The sequence below is a fragment of the Gracilinanus agilis genome, chromosome 1, assembly GCF_016433145.1.
Source record: "Gracilinanus agilis isolate LMUSP501 chromosome 1, AgileGrace, whole genome shotgun sequence".
NCBI classification, from domain to species: domain Eukaryota; kingdom Metazoa; phylum Chordata; class Mammalia; order Didelphimorphia; family Didelphidae; genus Gracilinanus; species Gracilinanus agilis.
This window is the reverse complement of record NC_058130.1, coordinates 271,405,133-271,423,007: the sequence shown is the minus strand read 5'-3', so window position 1 is coordinate 271,423,007 and position 17,875 is coordinate 271,405,133. Positions and strand designations below refer to the sequence as shown.

Below are 17,875 nucleotides of genomic sequence, written 5' to 3'. Positions count from 1 at the left end.
GGGGGGGAGGGGAGATGACTTACACAAGCTCTCACCATGAATCAATAGAAGATGCAGGACTAAAATTCAGGTCTATTTATCTATCATCTGAAGCATCAGCAGTGACAAAAACACCAAACCTTTATTAAGGGGCATGGTGCCAGATAAAGGGGTACAAAGAAGTATAAGATATAGCTTTTGCTTTTTATGTTTTGTTCTCTGCCTGCCAGGCTCCACATGACCTCAATGAAGGCTACAGGGACAGAGGACAAGCATGGATATCAACAGGGAGAACCATTAAGAGCCTTCACCAGCTTTCCCCCTAGTAGAGAATACTCTCTCAGGAAAAAAATCACCCAGTTTCTTCCACCTCACAGCAAATAGACATTCTTGAATTCATCGAGCTTCAGGGATTGGGCAAGAGAAAAGATTCAGACACAGATGAGAATAGAACCCAACAGCATTATGTATGCCTGCTCTAATGCTATCTGAAGTAGAAAAGAAAAGATTCCAGCAAGCAAACAAAAGGAGAGTTTCTGTAAACACAGGCTTTCTCCCCACTTTAAAACAGCTAAAAAGGAATGGAACAAACCAACCCACCAAACATTAAACACGCACTTAATAATTTAACAACTGAAAGAGATGGAAATAAATCCACAAAAGGAAGATAAAGAGGGGAACAACCCAGAGATTGAGGAAATAAGAAAACAAATGATTAATTTTAGAAAATAAATCTAATTTTAAATATTAATAATAAACAAAATAAACTTGAAATACAGTGAAGAAAACCTTTGATGTTTTCAACAGGTACCACTAGGACCTTAGAAAAGAGGCCAGAATGATTGAATGAATAATGAGAACATTTAGAAGACTTAACAAAAGATGTGAAGGATTAGGACTTCTGGCTAAAATGATGGTATGTTAGACCCAACCTCAGATCCTCCATAAGTCTACCCAAAAGACTTCTAAAATCATACCAGGAGAAACAATGATAAAGAAAAATAAGAGAAACCATTATAAGCTATAAGTGTCTCTCCAGCCTAGACCTACACAAGAAGTTTGCTAGAAACTTGGAGAGGTTCTGAGCAGAGAGAAGCCATGGTATATGAAGCAGAGATAGACCAGGACTGGGTCAGCATAGACTTGGATCTGAACCTGTGCCTGAGCCAGAGCAGGACAGTGAGCTAGACTAGAACTCAAGACAGCAGAAACGGCTTAGTGGATAGAGAGTCCAGCCTAGAGCCAAGAAACCTGAGTTCAAATCTGGCCTCAGATACTTCCTACCTGTATGACCCTGGGCAAGTTGCATAACCCTGTTTTCCTCAGTTTCCTCATCTGCCAAATGAGCGGGAGAAGGAAATGGCAAAGTATCCTAGTATCTTTGCCAAATAGGGTCACAAAGAGAACCTGACTGAACAACAACAAGGGAAAGGAGACAGAAGTTGCCCAAAGCCAAAACCAGAGAAGAGTCACGAGAGGTGTGAATGATCACAATGAAAATTTAACAAGTGACTTTCCTGAGCAGGTTTAAATTTCCTCCAACATGCTGCTAGTTCACATATTCAAATGTATAGGAGACAACTGAGTCTGACCCTAGCACAACTGGAGGCTGGAGAAATGGGCAAACAGAAAGAAAGATAAAACAAACAAGCAAATAAAGAAGAGTGTTACAAAAGTATAGAATAACTACCAAGTTCAAGTAAAGCCTTAGAGAAAAGAATGACTGTTAAAAAGTACCTAGAAGAGATGAAATAAGAAGTACTAAATGCAATATTAAATAGAATGAGAGCTACAGAGGAAAGAATAAGGAGGGACTCTCTGAAAATTGCAACGGACCAACCAGAAAGCAATGATATTAAAACAAGATTAAAAAATTGGAGGCAGGAGGGACAGAAAAAAAGGATATGAAGCATATACTGTAAAAAAACAAACAAACCTAACTTAGAAAATAAATCAAGGAGAAAAAAGTTTTAAATCTTTGGACTATATTGTCATTACTATTGTCACAATATTATTAATATTAATATCAATTTAAAAGGTAATAATTATTATCATAATATTATTCAATATTATATTATGCTAGCTATAGAAATAAGAGAAGAAAAAGAAATTGAGGGAATTAGAATAGGCAATAAGAAAACAAAACTATCATGAAAGTTGCAGGAAATAAAGTAAACCAGCAAAAAAAAAAAAGCATTTTTATATATTACCAACAAAATCCAGCAGGAAATGATAGAAAGAGAAATTCCATTTAAAATAACTGTAAATGGTAATGGAATACTATTATGATGTAAGAAATGATAAGTATGATTATTTCAGAAAAAGCTGGAAAGATCTACATGAATTGATGCAGAGATAAGCAGAACTTGGAGAACATTGTACGAAATAACAGCAATATTGTATGATGATCAACTGTGAAAAGTTGGCTACTTTCAGCAATGCACTGATCTGGAATAACCCTGAAAGACTTACAAGAGAGAATGCTACCTACCCCCAGAAAAGAACTGTTGGAGTCATGTTTCACATTAGTGCATTTATGGTTTTATTTTGGGGTTTAAACTATGTATGAATTTGTTCTTACAACAATAACCAATACAGAGTTGTGTTTTGCATGATAATAAAAAAAGAAAAATACATAATAAAATCTATATATTACTTTCAAAAATAAATAAATAAATAAAATAACTACAGAGAATATAAAATACTTGAGAGTCTACATCCCAAGATAAACCCAGGAATTATATGAATACAATTACAAAACACTTTTTACACAAATGAAGTTAGATTTAAACAATTGGAAAAATATTAATTGCTCATGGATAGACTGAGCCAATATAATAAAAGGACACTTCTACCTAAATTAATTTACTTTTTCAGTGACATACCAATCAAACTACCAAAAATTATTTTATAGAACTAGAAAAAATAATAAAATTCATCTGGAAGAGTAAAAGGTCAAGAATATAAAGGGAAATTAATGGAAAAAAATGTGAAGGAAGGTAGCCTAGCAGTACCAGATTTCAAACTATATTACAAAGTGGTAATCATCAAAACAATCTAGCACTGGCTAAGAAATAGTGGTAGATCAGTAAAACTGATTAAGTATACAATACATAGTAAGAAATGAACATAATAATCTTATGTTTGATAAACCCAAAGGTCTAAACTTTTGGGACAAGAACTCACTATTTGGTAAAAAGTGTTGGGAAAACTGGAAAGCAGTATGGCAGAAACTAGGTATATTCCAACATCTCCTACCCTATACCAATATAAAATCAAAGTAAGTACATGATTTAGACATAAAGGGTGACACCATAAGCAAATTAGGGAAGTATGTAATAGTTTACCTGTCAGATGTATGAATAAGTGAAGAATTTATTACCCAAATAAGAGAGAACATTATGGGATATAAAATGGATAATTTTGATTGCATTAAATTAAAAAGGTTTTGTATAAACAAAACCAAAACAACCAAAATTAGAAGGAAATCATAAAACTGGGAAACATTTTTTGCATCAAGTTTCTTGGATAAAGGCTGCATCTTTTAAATACATGTAGAAATGAGTCAAACTTATAAGATCATAAGTCATTCTCCAATTGATAAATGGTCAAAGGATATGAACAGATAGTTTTCAGATGAAGAAATCAGAGCTAGCTATAGCTAAATATAAAATACTTATATTTATATTTATTTATATTACAATATTTATATTATATATAAAATGCTCTAAATTATTATTGATTAGGGAAATGAAAATTAAACCAACTCTGAGGTACCATCTCATACCGGGCCAATATGACAGAAAGGGAACATAATATATGTTGGAAGAGATGTGGAAAAATTAGTACAACAACGTACTGTTGGTAGAGTTGTGAACTGATCCAACTGTTCTGTAGAGCAATTAGGAACCATGCCCTAAGAACTATAAAATTGTACATACTCTTTGATCTAGCAATATCACTACTAAGTCTGTATCCCAAAGAGATTTAAAAAAAAAAGGAAAAGGACCTATGTGAACAAAAATATTTAAAGTAACTCTTTTTGTGAAGGCAAATAATTGGAAATTGAGGTGATGCCTATCAACTGGGGAATGGTTTGACAAGTTATGTTATATGATTGTGATGGAATAATATTATGCTACAAGAAATGACAAGCAGGATGATTTCAGAAATCAGACTTGGAAGACTTATGTGAATGGATGCTAAATGAAGTGAACAAAACCAGAACAGCGTACAGAGTAACTGCAATATTCTATGATGTTTAACTGTGAATGACTTAGATATTCTCAGCAATACAAAGATCCAAGACAATTCTGGACTTATGACAAAGAATGCTACCCCACCTCCAGAGAAAGAACTGATGGAATCTGAATGTAGATGCAACTATACTGTTTTTTCACTTTTTTTTGTTTCTGTTTTCTTTCACATGACTAACATGGACATATATTTTTCATGACTGCACATTTTAACTTTTATCAAATTCCTAGATTTTGCAGGGAAGGAGACAGGGGAGGGAAGGTGGGAGAGAATTTGAACTCAAAATTATTATTATTATTATTATTTTTTTTAACCCTTACCTTCCATCTTAGAGTCAATACTGTGTATTGGTTCCAAGGCAGAAGAGTGGTAAGGGTAGGCAATGGGGGTCAAGTGACTTGCCCAGGGTCACACAGCTGGGAAGTGTCTGAGGCCGGGTTTGAACCTAGGACCTCCTGTCTCTAGGCCTGGCTCTCAATCCACTGAGCTACCCAGCTGCCCCCTCAAAATTATTTTTAAAAAAGTTAAAAGTTGTTTTTACAGGTAATTGAAAAAAATCAAAATTTAAAAATGTTCAATGATTTAAAAAATTGTTTAACATGCAATTGGGAAATATTTAATGAAATAAATAAAATGTTATTAAAAAAAAGAATCATTGGGTTACATGAAAACCATAACCAAAACTAAACCAAACCAAACCACTTAGATAACCATATTTCAAGGAATTGTAAACAAAAATTGCCTGATCTATTGAAACCAGAGGACAAAAGCAAAATAAGAAGGCTCCGTTGATCATTTCAAAATGAAAACTCCCAGGAATTCTCTATCTTGGGCCATCTTCTCTTTTCCTTCTATACTCTGTCACTTAATGACCTCATCATTTCCCATCAGTTCAATTATCATCTCTATGCAGATGATTCCCAGTCTAAAATACACATTTCTAGTCTCTCTCCTGAGCTCCAGTCCCACACCATGAACTACCTCAAACTAGATGTCCAGTAGGCACCTCAAACTTGACACACCCAAAATAAAACTCATTACCTTTCTCTTCAAATCCACCACTCTAGAAAACATTTAAAGAAAAGGCAATTCATTTGCTCTATAATCTTTCTGAAAAAAAAATTGAGAAAGAAGTTGTTCATTTCCTATCATGATACAGATATCATCCTGATGATAAACAACATAATAACAAAGCAGAGAATGAAAACTATAACCCAATATTAATGAAAAAATTTAAATCTCTAATACTAATAGCTAGCACTATTTATAATGAAGAAACAGTGGAAGTTTTTTGCAACAAAACTTGGAGTATAGCAAATATGTCTTCACCCTCCACTGTCAAACCACTAGAAATACTGGCTGTAGCTAAGAGAGGAAAAGAGAAACTGTAAAAATCAGCATAGCTAAAGTGAAAGCTAAATTACCCATATTCAAGGATGATATGATGGCTTATTTCAAGAACCCAAAGAGTCAACAAAAAAATTAATAAAGGCAATTAATAGCATCAGCTCAGTAGGAAAATATTAAAGAAATCCACAAAATTCATCAGCTTGCCTATGAATTGCCCCCCCCAAAAAGCCCAGAAAAAGAGAGGAGAGAAATTCCATTTAAGATAACAGCAAAATGCATTAACTTTCTGAAAATTAACCTGCCAACACATACCTAGGACTTGTAAAATTACGACTATGAGATGATTTTCACAGGAATAAAAGAAGTCCTAAATAATTGAATATATAGTACATGTTCATGTCTAGATCATGTCTACACCAATACAGTAAAAATGATTATACCACCCCTATTATTCTACAGATTTAGCACTTATCAATAGCTCTGTTGTAGAGATACATTGTAGATTTAGATAAAAATAATAACAAACTCCATTTAGAGAGGTCAGCGGTCAGTAATATAAAAGCTATAAAGAAAAAAAAGGTTGTAGTAATCTCAGTTAGGGCTATTAGATCTAAAACTACACTACGAAGCAGTATTTATCAAATCTGTCTGGTCTTAGATAAAATATAGAAGTCAATAGAATAAAGTAGATAATTGAGGACATAAAAACAAAAATGCTCAGCATGCAGGCGCTTGAGAAACCCAAGAATGAAAACTATTAGGCTGGAAAACCTGCAAGCATTTTGTCAAAAATAGATTTAGATCAACATTATATTTTGTTGTTGTTTAGTCACATTCGACTCTTCATGCACCCCTTTTGAGGTTTTCTTGGAAAACATACTTGAGTGGTTTGCCATTTCTTCTCCCCCTCATTTTACATATGAGGAAACTGAGGCAAAAGAGTGAAGTGACTTTCTCAGGGTCCCAAAGCAAGTAAGTGTCTGAGGCTAGAAATGAACTTAGAAAGAGGAGTTTTCTTGACTCCAGATCTGGTGCTATCCATTGTACCACCTTGTTGCACTTCAGCATTTTATACCTTAGGCAATAAAACATTCCAAATTGGTATGTGAATATAAGAAATAGCACTATCAAAGTGCTAGGAACATGGAAGGTTATATCTTTCCTAAATATGAGAGAATAGAGAGTAGAGGCAGGGTATAGAGGACAGAGGGTCCGCGTCAGAACCAGAAAGACCTGGGGGTTCAAGTCCTACCTCTGACACATACTAGATGACCTTGAACAAATCCTCTAACTTTTTAGAGCTTAAGGCAAATCTCTAAGACTATAAGTTGCAGAAAAAGTGCTAATTTGTATTAGTGGCTGGCATCTCTTCACCTAGGAGTTCCCTATACCGATGAACAGAGTTCTAATCCCCATCCCTAATAATGGATAAGGGAAAAATATATGATTTGAAAAAATATTGAAAGATCAAAATTAGTTATACTACATAAAATTAGAAAAACTTTTGCAGAAATATAATCAATGCAGGTAGTCAGAAGAAGATATATGATGTGGCAGATGATTTTCATGAAATACTACTGTGCCCTAAGGAATGACAAGTTGGTAAATTTTTTTAAAACATGGAAAGACCTACGTGAAATTATGAAGGATGAAATGAGCAAAACTAAAAGAACATTATATACAGTAACAGAAATATCATTTGAAGAATGACTTGTGTATGTCCACCTCCAGAGAAAGAACCAATGAAGAGAAACAAGCAAGACATAGTTTTAGATAGACATATATCTTTGGGCCAAATGATGCCTTCTCTAATGGGAAGAGAGGAGAGAAGGAGGGAGTTACCTGAGAATTTTTAATGTAGTCAACAAACTAATTAATGAATTAGTTTAAAAAATTTTTAAAGAAGATATATGAAGTGGGCAAAAATTATATTAAAAAACTGACAAAAGCTTGACTTCCAAACTTTATAGGGAATTAGTATAAACATATAAGATAGGAATATTTTCTAATAAATGATATGAATCATTTTATTTTTTTATTTTATTTTATTTTTTAAATTCTTCCCTTCTCTCTTAGAATCAATACTGTGTATTGGTTCTAAGGCAGAAGATTGATAAGGGCTAGGCAATGGGGGTTAAGTGACCCTTACTAGCTGCATGACCCTGGGCAAGTCATTTAACTTTTGTTTGTTTCTCTTTCCTCAACTGTTAAATGGGGATAATGATAGCACTTTCTGAAATAATATTTGTAAAGTATTTAGCACAATACCTGCTAGACATGTACTAGAACTATTTAAATACTAGCTGTTATTATTATTAATTATTACTATTACATACAGATAATGGTGATCAACTTTTGTGAAGATGCTAAAAGGTGGGAAAACTCATTTTTTGGAGGAATACTTGGTGATCTCATGAGCTCTTAGAGGTTCATTGATCATCTCTGGACTACCAACTCTGAGATCTGTATATCTAGTCCTAGGCTCTTTTGTGAGAGAACCTGGTCTTGCATCACCAATTGCCCTTTGGACCTGTCAAATGGGATGTCCTGTGAGCATCCCAAACTCAATCTTCGCAAAACAGGCTAATTTAGCTGCTGGTGAAACTACAAATTAGCTCAAAACTCTGTAAAAGCATTTGGAATTATGCAGGAAATATTATCAAATCGCTTTTATCCTTTAACCCAGAAATTCCATCGTTGGGACTTTGTCCCAATAAGGTTATTTACAGATACCCTACGTGCATAAAAGTGTTCAGAACAGGATAAGGGAAGAGAATAAACATTTAAGTAGAATCTAGTATAGGTTCTGTACAAAGTAATTGCTTTTTACCAATATGATCTCATTTGATCTCTGCAACAACTCTGGGGGGAAGGTGCTATTATTATCTCCATTTTATTGTTGTTCAGTCCTTTCAGTTATATCCAACTCATTGTGCCTCCATTTAGGGTTTCACTGGCAAAGATACTGGAATGTATGCCATTTCCTTCTCCTGCTCATTTGACAGATGAAGGAAACTGAGGCAAATGAGGAGGTTAAGTGGCTTGCCTGGAATCACATAGTTAATAAATGCCTGAGGTTGGATAGGAACTCAAGAGTTTCTGACTCCAGACCTGGTGCTTTTTACCCACTCTTCTACCTAGCTGCTCCATTTTACAGTTGAGAAAACTGAGGAAGTCAAAGATTAAATAAATTTACAGCTATTAAATTTCTGAGACTGGATTTGAACTTAGTTCTTCCCAACTTCAACCCCACCCTCACTTTATCCCTGGTACCACCTAGCTACATGATTTGTGCTAAGAAAAAGCTGGAAACAAAATAACTGCCCAGTGGGAAATGGCTAAACAAATAATTATATATGGATTTGTGCAATTTTACTGTACCAGAATGAATAGCAAATATGAAGAATTCAGAAAGATGGCAAGGCTTGTATGAAATGATGCAGAATGAATAAAGCAGAGCAAATAAACTCAGGATAATAATCAATAAACTCAAAATAAATAGTAAACACAGTTAACTACAACAATGAAAATAAAGTCAATATGGAGAATCAATAAGATTCTCATGAAACTCTGGTTATTGACAGTATCAGACTGCCGAAACTGAAGAACACTTTCCTTCTTTTTGTGAAGGATTTAATGACCTGCTTTTGTCAAATGAGAGTTGAAAGAGATGATTTTTACAATTTCTTTCCATTAGCCTGTGTCCCTTATGTCTTCCCTTCTGAACACTCCTTTTCCTTATACGTCTCCAATTGGACAATTATTTCTTAAATATATAAGAATATATATTGGTTATAGCTTTCCTGGGCTGGGCTCATCTTAAGTACTGAGCCTATATTTTGGGGTTGTTTGACTACACCAGTGGTTCCCAAACTTTTCTGGCCTTACCACCCCCTTTCCAGAAAAAATATTACTTAGCCCCGTGAAAGTTAATTTTTGAAAATTTTAATAGCAATTAATAGGAAAGATAAATGCACCTGTGGCCATCACCGTCCTCCCTGGATCGCTGCAGCACCCACCAGGGGGTGGTAGCGCCCACTTTGGGAATCACTGGACTAGACTAATCCTTATAGCCTGATCACCCATTATCAGCTAGTGTGTGTTATCTTTTCATGAGTATGAGTATGTCTATCCAACTAGATTGTAAGCTTCACAAAAGTCAAGGAATACTGCCATATTCCCTCCTCCCCTTTCTCTTGACTCTACTCTCTCTAGGACACAGAAGCACAATAATCAATATCTGTTTTTAAGTATCTGACTCTGACACCTAAAGAGCATCTCTGGGTCTCTTAATCAATAAAACCCACAGCCTCCTGCCTTTTCCCTTCCCTGTTGATTGGATTACTATAGAGTGGAGGAAATTATGAACTATTCTAGGCAATGCTGATGGAGCTGGGGCCCAGCATGTGAAGAGACAAAGGAAAATGATGAGTAACTTTGGGATCCACTTTAGCAACTCCTTCTCTCTTGGAAAGGCACAAAGGGCAGATTAGTCTATAGAACCCTAAGCAGCGGGGTTCCCACTGCCAGGTCAGGAGATTTCTTCTTTCATCTGGGCAATGATGATAGTATCTTCATGTTCATATATGACAGGTCCTTGGCAAACAAGAATTCCCCAGTGTTCATATCTACTTGAACCCCTGGAGAACTTGGTCGGAGGAAGGATGAGGGGGAGAACAAGTTGAATGAGAGACAGCTATGTCAGATGTTGAGAAAGAGGATTGGACTTCTAAAATATTGATAACAGCTCTCTTTGCAGTGGCAAAGAACTGGAAACAGGAAGGAGCCCATCATTTGGGGAATGGCAGAACAATAGTGGTAAAAGACTGTGATGGAATCCTACTGCACCATAAGAAATGATGAGCAGGCTAATTAAAAAAAAAAACATATTGGAAAGAACTACACAGGATAATGAATAGTGAAATGAGGAGGACCTTATACACAGCTATAGATTTAATACTTGAAGAATAATTGGGGGCAGCTAGGTAGCCTGGTACCTCAGTGGACTGAGACCCAGTCCTAGAGATGGGAGGTCCTGGGTTAAAATTTCAGACACTTCCTAGTTTTGAAATCCTGGACAAGTCACTTAACTACCATTGTGTAGCCTTTACCACTTTTCTGTCTTTAAACCAACAACATAGTATTAACTCTAAGATGAAAGGTAAGGGTTAAAAAAAAGAATACATTGTGAATGTTACCTCCAGAGAATAAACTGAAAAATGGAAACATGAAAGACATAATTTATATACATGTATCTGTTTCCTGGCCTGCTATGATGCAAGCGTAGTGGGGAGAGGGAATGAGACGCTTGTAAATAAATTCTATTAAAAACATTTTTTTTGAAATTTAAAAAGAGAGATGATTGGAGACAGGTCATAAGGAAAAGGGCAAGAGTCATCCTGGGCCACCATTGTTGTGGCTACCACTACAAGCATAAGTGAGCTGATAAAGGAGAAAAAGCTGGAATACTAGGACAAGGTCTATGTATCCAAGTAATGTGAAAGTCACAGAGGTGTAAAGTGTTCTATCCATTACTGCTATTGAGATAAAAATTATACTTCTCTGTTTTTTCTTGTCACTTTGTTTTTTAATTCCTTCCCTCTACAGAGAGTGTTGAATCTTTGTTTCTTAAGAGTTTGTTTTGTGGGGACAGTTAGACGGTTCGGTGGACTGAGAACCAGGGCTAGAGATGGAAGATTTGGGGATTCAAATTTGCCCTCAGTCACTTTTTAACTGTGTGCCCCTGGGCTAGTCCCTTAACTCCCCACTACCTAGACCTTAACATTCTTCTGCCTTGGGATCAATGCATAGTTCAGATTTAAAGACAGGAATGTAAGGGTTTTTTAAAAAAAGTTTACTTTGTTTTCTGTTTGACTGTTATTTTGAGAAGGTCTTCTCAAATTACTTTAAGTAATTCTGATACGGTCATGTGTTGAATTACTAATTTGGATATGTGTCCTTGGGGTAAATGCAGCTGAAAGAGTCCATAGATGGTAAAAACATACAGGACTACAGTATGGTGAGAAATTTTTCCATTTTCCATTATTGGTTTTGTGTCTACCATTTCCTTAGGACCATTAGTCACACCGCTGACTGGAGCTTGTAGAATTTACCTGAAGCATCAAACTTTAGTCCAGCTAATTAACAAGTTAGGGATAGAAAAATTCCTATCTCAGTTTTATTATCCCTTTTAACTTAAGCTGAGATATCAACTACAGCCCTAGTGCTCTTTGGTTAATTTCTGCTCAACAGGTTTGTCAAATTCCAGCTTGATGTATCAGCTTTAGGTCTGATGTTTATGGATCAATTTGTTATTTTATCTGATGTAACTCTTCTGCTATCAATTCGTTGATGTGTAAATCTTTACCTTTCTCTTTGCCAGTAAAATTTCAGCTGTACCCATCCTGCTGATGTAATCAGATGATATAAGGTTGCTGAAAATGTTTTTCAGGGTCCACTGGTTTTTGGGTACCAAAGAGTCATGCTCTGAGCACGTAATAATCCAGAATTCAAATGTCTCCAAGTTGATAAGTATAATTGGCAGCAGTACTTATCAGTGAATCCCTGAATATTTTTCTATCTTGAGAAATAGTAGATTTGCTACTATAATACAGTAGAAAGATTCTTTGCCAGATTGCTGGAACAACTAATGTTGGCCTCAAGATGAACAAATGATTTATGTTGATTCACATGTCTGTAGCCTCCCCAAAGTAGGAAACGGGAAGACCTGGATTCCCTGAGGCGGGAGGCAGCAGTTGGTGGTGCGGGGACAAGTAGCCCTTCTTAGGCAAGTGGCTAAGGTACCTCAGATTCCCATTGTTCTTCCCAAGCAGGTTCAGAAGAAAAGCCATCATCTCCTCCCCATCCTCCACCCCTTGTGGCTGAGGACATTGACTAGAGTGAAAACTGATGAACCTAACTTGGCTGTAAAAGCAAGGAAAGAGTGATATCCCACATAGGGCAGGCAAAAGAGAGTAACTAACTGCTCACCAGCCAAGCACCTTCTATATCTACACAACTGCTAGGCATATATAGTGTTATATACATGATAGGACCATTATGTATAACATAATATAATTAATATAATATAAAATATTTATGATCTTTTCAGAATTTCACTACAGATTTATGAAATAGGCAGGGCAGCAACATGTCTACCACTTAACAGATGAGGGCTGGTGGCACAGTGGAGAGGGGTTGGGAGTCAAAGGTTCTGGGTTCAAATCTCACCTCCAATACATATTGACTGTGTGACTGACTCTTGGTAAAGTCATTCAACTTCTCAGTGATCCTAGGCAGCTTTAGGACTAAGTTGTAGTCCATCCTTCACTTTATTTCCTTCATGAGTTTTTTTTTATTGTATATGTGATCTGTCTTCAATCATGATATAGGGAATATGGACATATGTTTTGCACGAGAGCACTGATATAAAAATCAGACTATTTGTCACTTTGGGGAGGGTGGGAAAGGGAGGGAGAGACTCTGAATCATAAAGTGTCAGAAAACAGTTGTCAAAAACGATTTCTACATATAATTGAAAAAAATTTCAACAACAATAAAAATAAAGTAGGCAAAAAAAAGACTAAGTTGCAGGGGTAGCTAGTAGATAGAGTTCCAGATCTGGAATCAGGAGGACCTCGGTTCAAATCTGGTTTCAGACACTTCCTAGTTCTATGACCTTGGGCAAGTTACTTAACCCTTATTATCTAGCCTAAGAAATGATACTAAAAGAGAAGGTACAGAAAGTTAAGGATTTGCATTGGTAAAGGACATTTCCTTATTAGGAGTTTCTCTCATCTATAGGTTTGAACAAAAAAAAAAAAAAGGAGAGAAAGGAGGACCTCAAAGGTCCCTCCTCCCTAGAAATCTATGGTTCTGAAATAGGTTGCAGAGCTGGGACTAGATCCTAGGTCTTCTGACTTCCAATCCCAAAGTAGAGTTCTCTTCACCAACCTTAAAAGATTCTAAACTTTTGGGTGCCAAGTTCTTTTGTTTCCAGAGCCCTCCAGGCAGGAGGATCCACAGATTTTCCAGCAAGTCATGCCCACTGTGATGGGACCAGGGCAGGCTGGAGGATGCCCTTACCTGTGGCATGATGTCCCTCTTCTGGTTCATGGTGGCCAGGTAGCGTAAGATCAGCTTTGTGGCCTCAGTCTTTCCTGAACCGCTTTCCCCACTAAATCAAAGAGAGAGAAAGGAAGCCTAAGTAGAGAAGGGAATCAGAAGGCCAGGGCTGGAAGCTGCCTCATTTCTAATGAAGAGGAAGAAGACTGACTCCATTTTGAAGCAAACTTAACAATCTAGAACCTAGATGACAAGCATGTTCTTATGAAATTACAGCACTTTTGGCACTAGACTTAGAGTTGAGAGGACATGAGTGCAAATCTGATCTCAAACACTTAGCTGGGTAATCCTGGGTGAATCATTTAACTTATTTGCCTCAGTTTCCTCATCTGCAAAATGGGGATAACATTAGCACCTCCCTCCCAGGGTTGTTGGGAGGATCAAATGAGATAATTGTAAAGTGCACAGTGCCTGCCATATAGTATGTGCTATATAAATCTTAGTTATTATCACTAACTTTTAAAGATATTGCAACATGAGAAAATAAATTTAGAAACCACAAAATGTCATCATAATCTTGACATTTTCCACAGTTTGATCCATTGTTCCCTTTAAACCTTTAAAGATGTAAAATTGTCACATAGAATTGGAGCAGTGCTCAAAGCAATATGATTGTTTCGCTTGTTCAAACAAGTAAAATCTTTTGGCTTATGTGACATTTACAGGAGCTGGTGGGTTTTTAGGTATTATATTTTTCTCTCAGGAATCCCAGTTTTGGAATCATTCAACCTCAGTCATAGCTACACTCTGTGAAGCAAGAAGGGCATTGGGGGGAGCAGGGTACAGATAGGTGGTTCAGAGGTTAGAGACCCAACCTTAGAAATAGGAAGTCCTGGGTTCAAATATGACTTCAGATACTTCCTTAGCCGTGTGACCCTAGGCCAGTCCTTAACTTAACCCCCATTGCCTAGCCCTTACTGCTCTTCTGTCTTAGAATCAATATAGTTCTAAGACAGAAGGTAAGGGTTTAAAAAAAAAGGAGAAGAAGATCAGAGGAAATGGGAAGTTATGTGGGAGGTGTCCCTTTTGACAAGTAGAGACACTGAACGGCAGGTTCAGGGTCATATAGTAATTTGGAGACAAAGTCAGAAACCTATATTGGACTTTCTTTATAAACTAGATAAATGATTGGCCCACCTGGAAGCTCAAAAATAGGAAGTGGACTTGGTGAACACTCCCATCACCTGCTTCTCTCCTTTGCTGGGGTTCTTCCTCTTACCTGATGATGATACACTGGTTATGATTAGCATCCAGCATTTTGGTGTACGCAAGATTCGCAATTGCAAAGAGATGCCTGCAAAGGACAAATCATGTTCACTTTACCACTCTTGGAACGATGAATTCTGACCAATTCCAAGGGCAAGGATTATGCAGGATGGGAATTCCTGGTGGATCTCCAAAGGTAAGGGAGTGGGAGTATAGGACAAGAGAACAAGGGGAAAGGAAGACTTCTGCACTTTCTGCTTCTATGAATTGTAACAATCTCAAGAATATGGAGGTCTCCTCTCTCCCTAAGGAGCTTCCTGGGAGTAAATATCCTTTCCCTCAAGGCCATGGGCACCCCAATGATCATTTGGAAATGACTAACCTATTATTAGCAATGCAAGGTTCCAAGATAACCCCAAGGACTCAGGTGAAAAAGGCCTTCCATAGCCAAAGAAGGAACTGTAGGAGTCCAATTGTAGATCAAGCAGGACATTTTTTTTAAAACCCTTGTACTTCGGTGTATTGTCTCATAGGTGGAAGATTGGTAAGGGTGGGCAATGGGGGTCAAGTGACTTGCCCAGGGTCACACAGCTGGGAAGTGGCTGAGGCCAGGTTTGAACCTAGGACCTCCTGTCTCTAGGCCTGACTCTCACTCCACTGAGCTACCCAGCTGCCCCAGGACATTTTTCATTTTATTTCCTTCATGAGTTTTTTTCTTGCGGATGCAATATGCATCTACTTTCACAGCAGAAGGAATATGGAAATATGTATTGTGTGAAAGCACTGCTAAAACCTATATTGGATTTTAATGCCTTGGGAGGAGACGGAGGAAGAGAAAGAATCTGAATCACAAAATGTCAGATGATAACAATCATTAAAAATGGTTTCTACATTAAATTTTTTTTTTGTTTTAAAAAGGTCATGGGGACCTGATTTGAGGAAGAAGAGGAAGATTCTCCTCTTAGCCACTTCAAATTGGGCTCCAAGGGACCACATTTACCCAACCACAGGGCTTAGATGCTCAAGCCACAGCTGTTCCCTCTTTCCCCAAAGTGTCTGATTGCCATCTGGGTTAGAGTGACCTCCTGAGGCCCAAGGGGACAACTTAGAAAGTCCTTTTTCCATACCTAATTGATTTCTCTGGCTCTAATTTCAGTCTATTTTCTCTTGTTTCTAGGGCTCTTAGATGACCTGGTCAAACAGAGAGTTGACAGCAATGACCAGATTTACTCTGCATTCAGCATGACACAAAAAGAAATTTTCATCCCCGCCCTAAAGGGGTTGAAACTGAGTCAGTGACTGCTTTTATCAGGACCTGCACAGATGCCATGCCCTTTTAGGACTTTAAGGACCAGAGAAAGAGAAGTGAGGCACCTAGGTGGCTCAGTGCTTAGAGAGCCAGGCCTGGAGAGGAGAGGTGCTGGGTTCAAATGTGACTCAGAAACTTCCTAGCTATGTGACCCTGGACAAGTCACTTGAACCCCTTATCACTCTTCTTCCTTGGAACTAATATTTAGTATTGATTTTAAGACAGAAGATAAGGGTTAAAAAAAACCAACAGAACAATGGTTTCAGGAGCCTGGGCAGGCCTTTTAAATTCAGTTGCACTTGCAATTTCTCCATCCCAGAGTATTGCTTCCAAGGAACTCCTCTCCAGCCATTTGACCTATATCACAGTGACCACATGATCCAATGTCCACTCCTGGCTTTCTTCTTTTCTCCTTGGCCCTCTGTGTTGGCATTACCTCTCCCTTTCAGGTGCTGGTCCTTTTGGCTTCCTATATAGATTCAGCATTAGACTATACAGCACCTACGTTCTACCAGATTTTTCTCTCTTAATTCTCTCTTCCCTTGCCTCCCCAAAGATTCCTTTAAGGAAAGAGCTCAGGTCAGAGGACCTGAGAATAAAATTTACCTCTGAAACTCATCCATTCATCCTAAGGCAAGTCACTTTCCTCATTTATAAAATAAGAAGGTTGGACTAAATGGGCTCTGAGGTCCTTTCCAACTACAAAGACCCTAGAATCCTTTGAACAGAGCTGTGTCTACTGCCCAGCAAGAGCCTTTATTGTTATTGCTGTTGTTAATAGCAGCAGTAATTCATAATTATAGAATAGTGAGAGAACTTATTTTTCATATTCTGTATTAATTCCTACATCAGGGCTCCAAACAATTCTTGTAATTACTGTGTATTTAAGTGTCTGGGTTCTGGGTCAGAGAGTATCCAATTTGCTGCTTTTTTGCATTTTCTTTGTCCTTAGGAATTTCAAAGAATACCTTTTCTCTCTTTTTTCCTTTTTCCTTTCCTTTCCCTCTCCTCTCCTCTCCTTTCCTTTCTCCTTTCCCCTTCCTTCCTTCTTTCCTTTTCTTCCTTCCTTCCTTCCTTCCTTCCTTCCTTCCTTCCTTCCTTCCTTCCTTTCTTTCCTTTNCTTTCTTTCTTTCTTTCTTTCTTTCTTTCTTTCTTTCTTTCTTTCTTTCTTTCTTTCTTTCTTTCTTTCTTTCTCTTTCTCTTTCTTTTCCCCTTCCCTTCCCTCTTAGAATCAACACTATATATATTGGTCCCAAGGCAAAAAAGTGGTAAGGGCTAGGCAACAGGGATTAAGCGACTTGTCCAGGGTCACACACCTAGGAAGTGTCTGAGGCTATATTTGAACCCAGGCCCTCCCATCTTCAGACCTGACTCTCAATCCACTGAGCCACCTAGCTGCCCCCATACCTTTCCTTTTAACAAAACTTGGATAATAGCCATTCCCCAATTGATAAATGGGCAAGAGACATGAATAGGCAATTTTCAGGTAAAGAAATCAAAAGTATCAATAAGCACATGAGAAAGTGTTCCAAATCTCTAATAATTAGAGAAATGCAAATCAAAACAACTCTGAGGTATCACCTCACACCTAGCAGATTGGCTAAAATGAAAGAAGGGGAGAGTAATGAATGCTGGAGGGGATGTGGCAAA

At 37.3% G+C, this 17,875-nt stretch overlaps 1 protein-coding gene across 1 annotated transcript in view; it reads right to left on the bottom strand.

Annotated features, from left to right (window-relative positions):
* Window positions 1–17,875, bottom strand: part of MYO15A (myosin XVA) — a 145,247-nt gene that overhangs the window by 110,695 nt on the left and 16,677 nt on the right. The window contains 2 exon segments of the mRNA XM_044679943.1: window positions 13,666–13,762; window positions 14,930–15,004. Coding sequence (XP_044535878.1) covers window positions 13,666–13,762; window positions 14,930–15,004 — 172 coding nt within the window.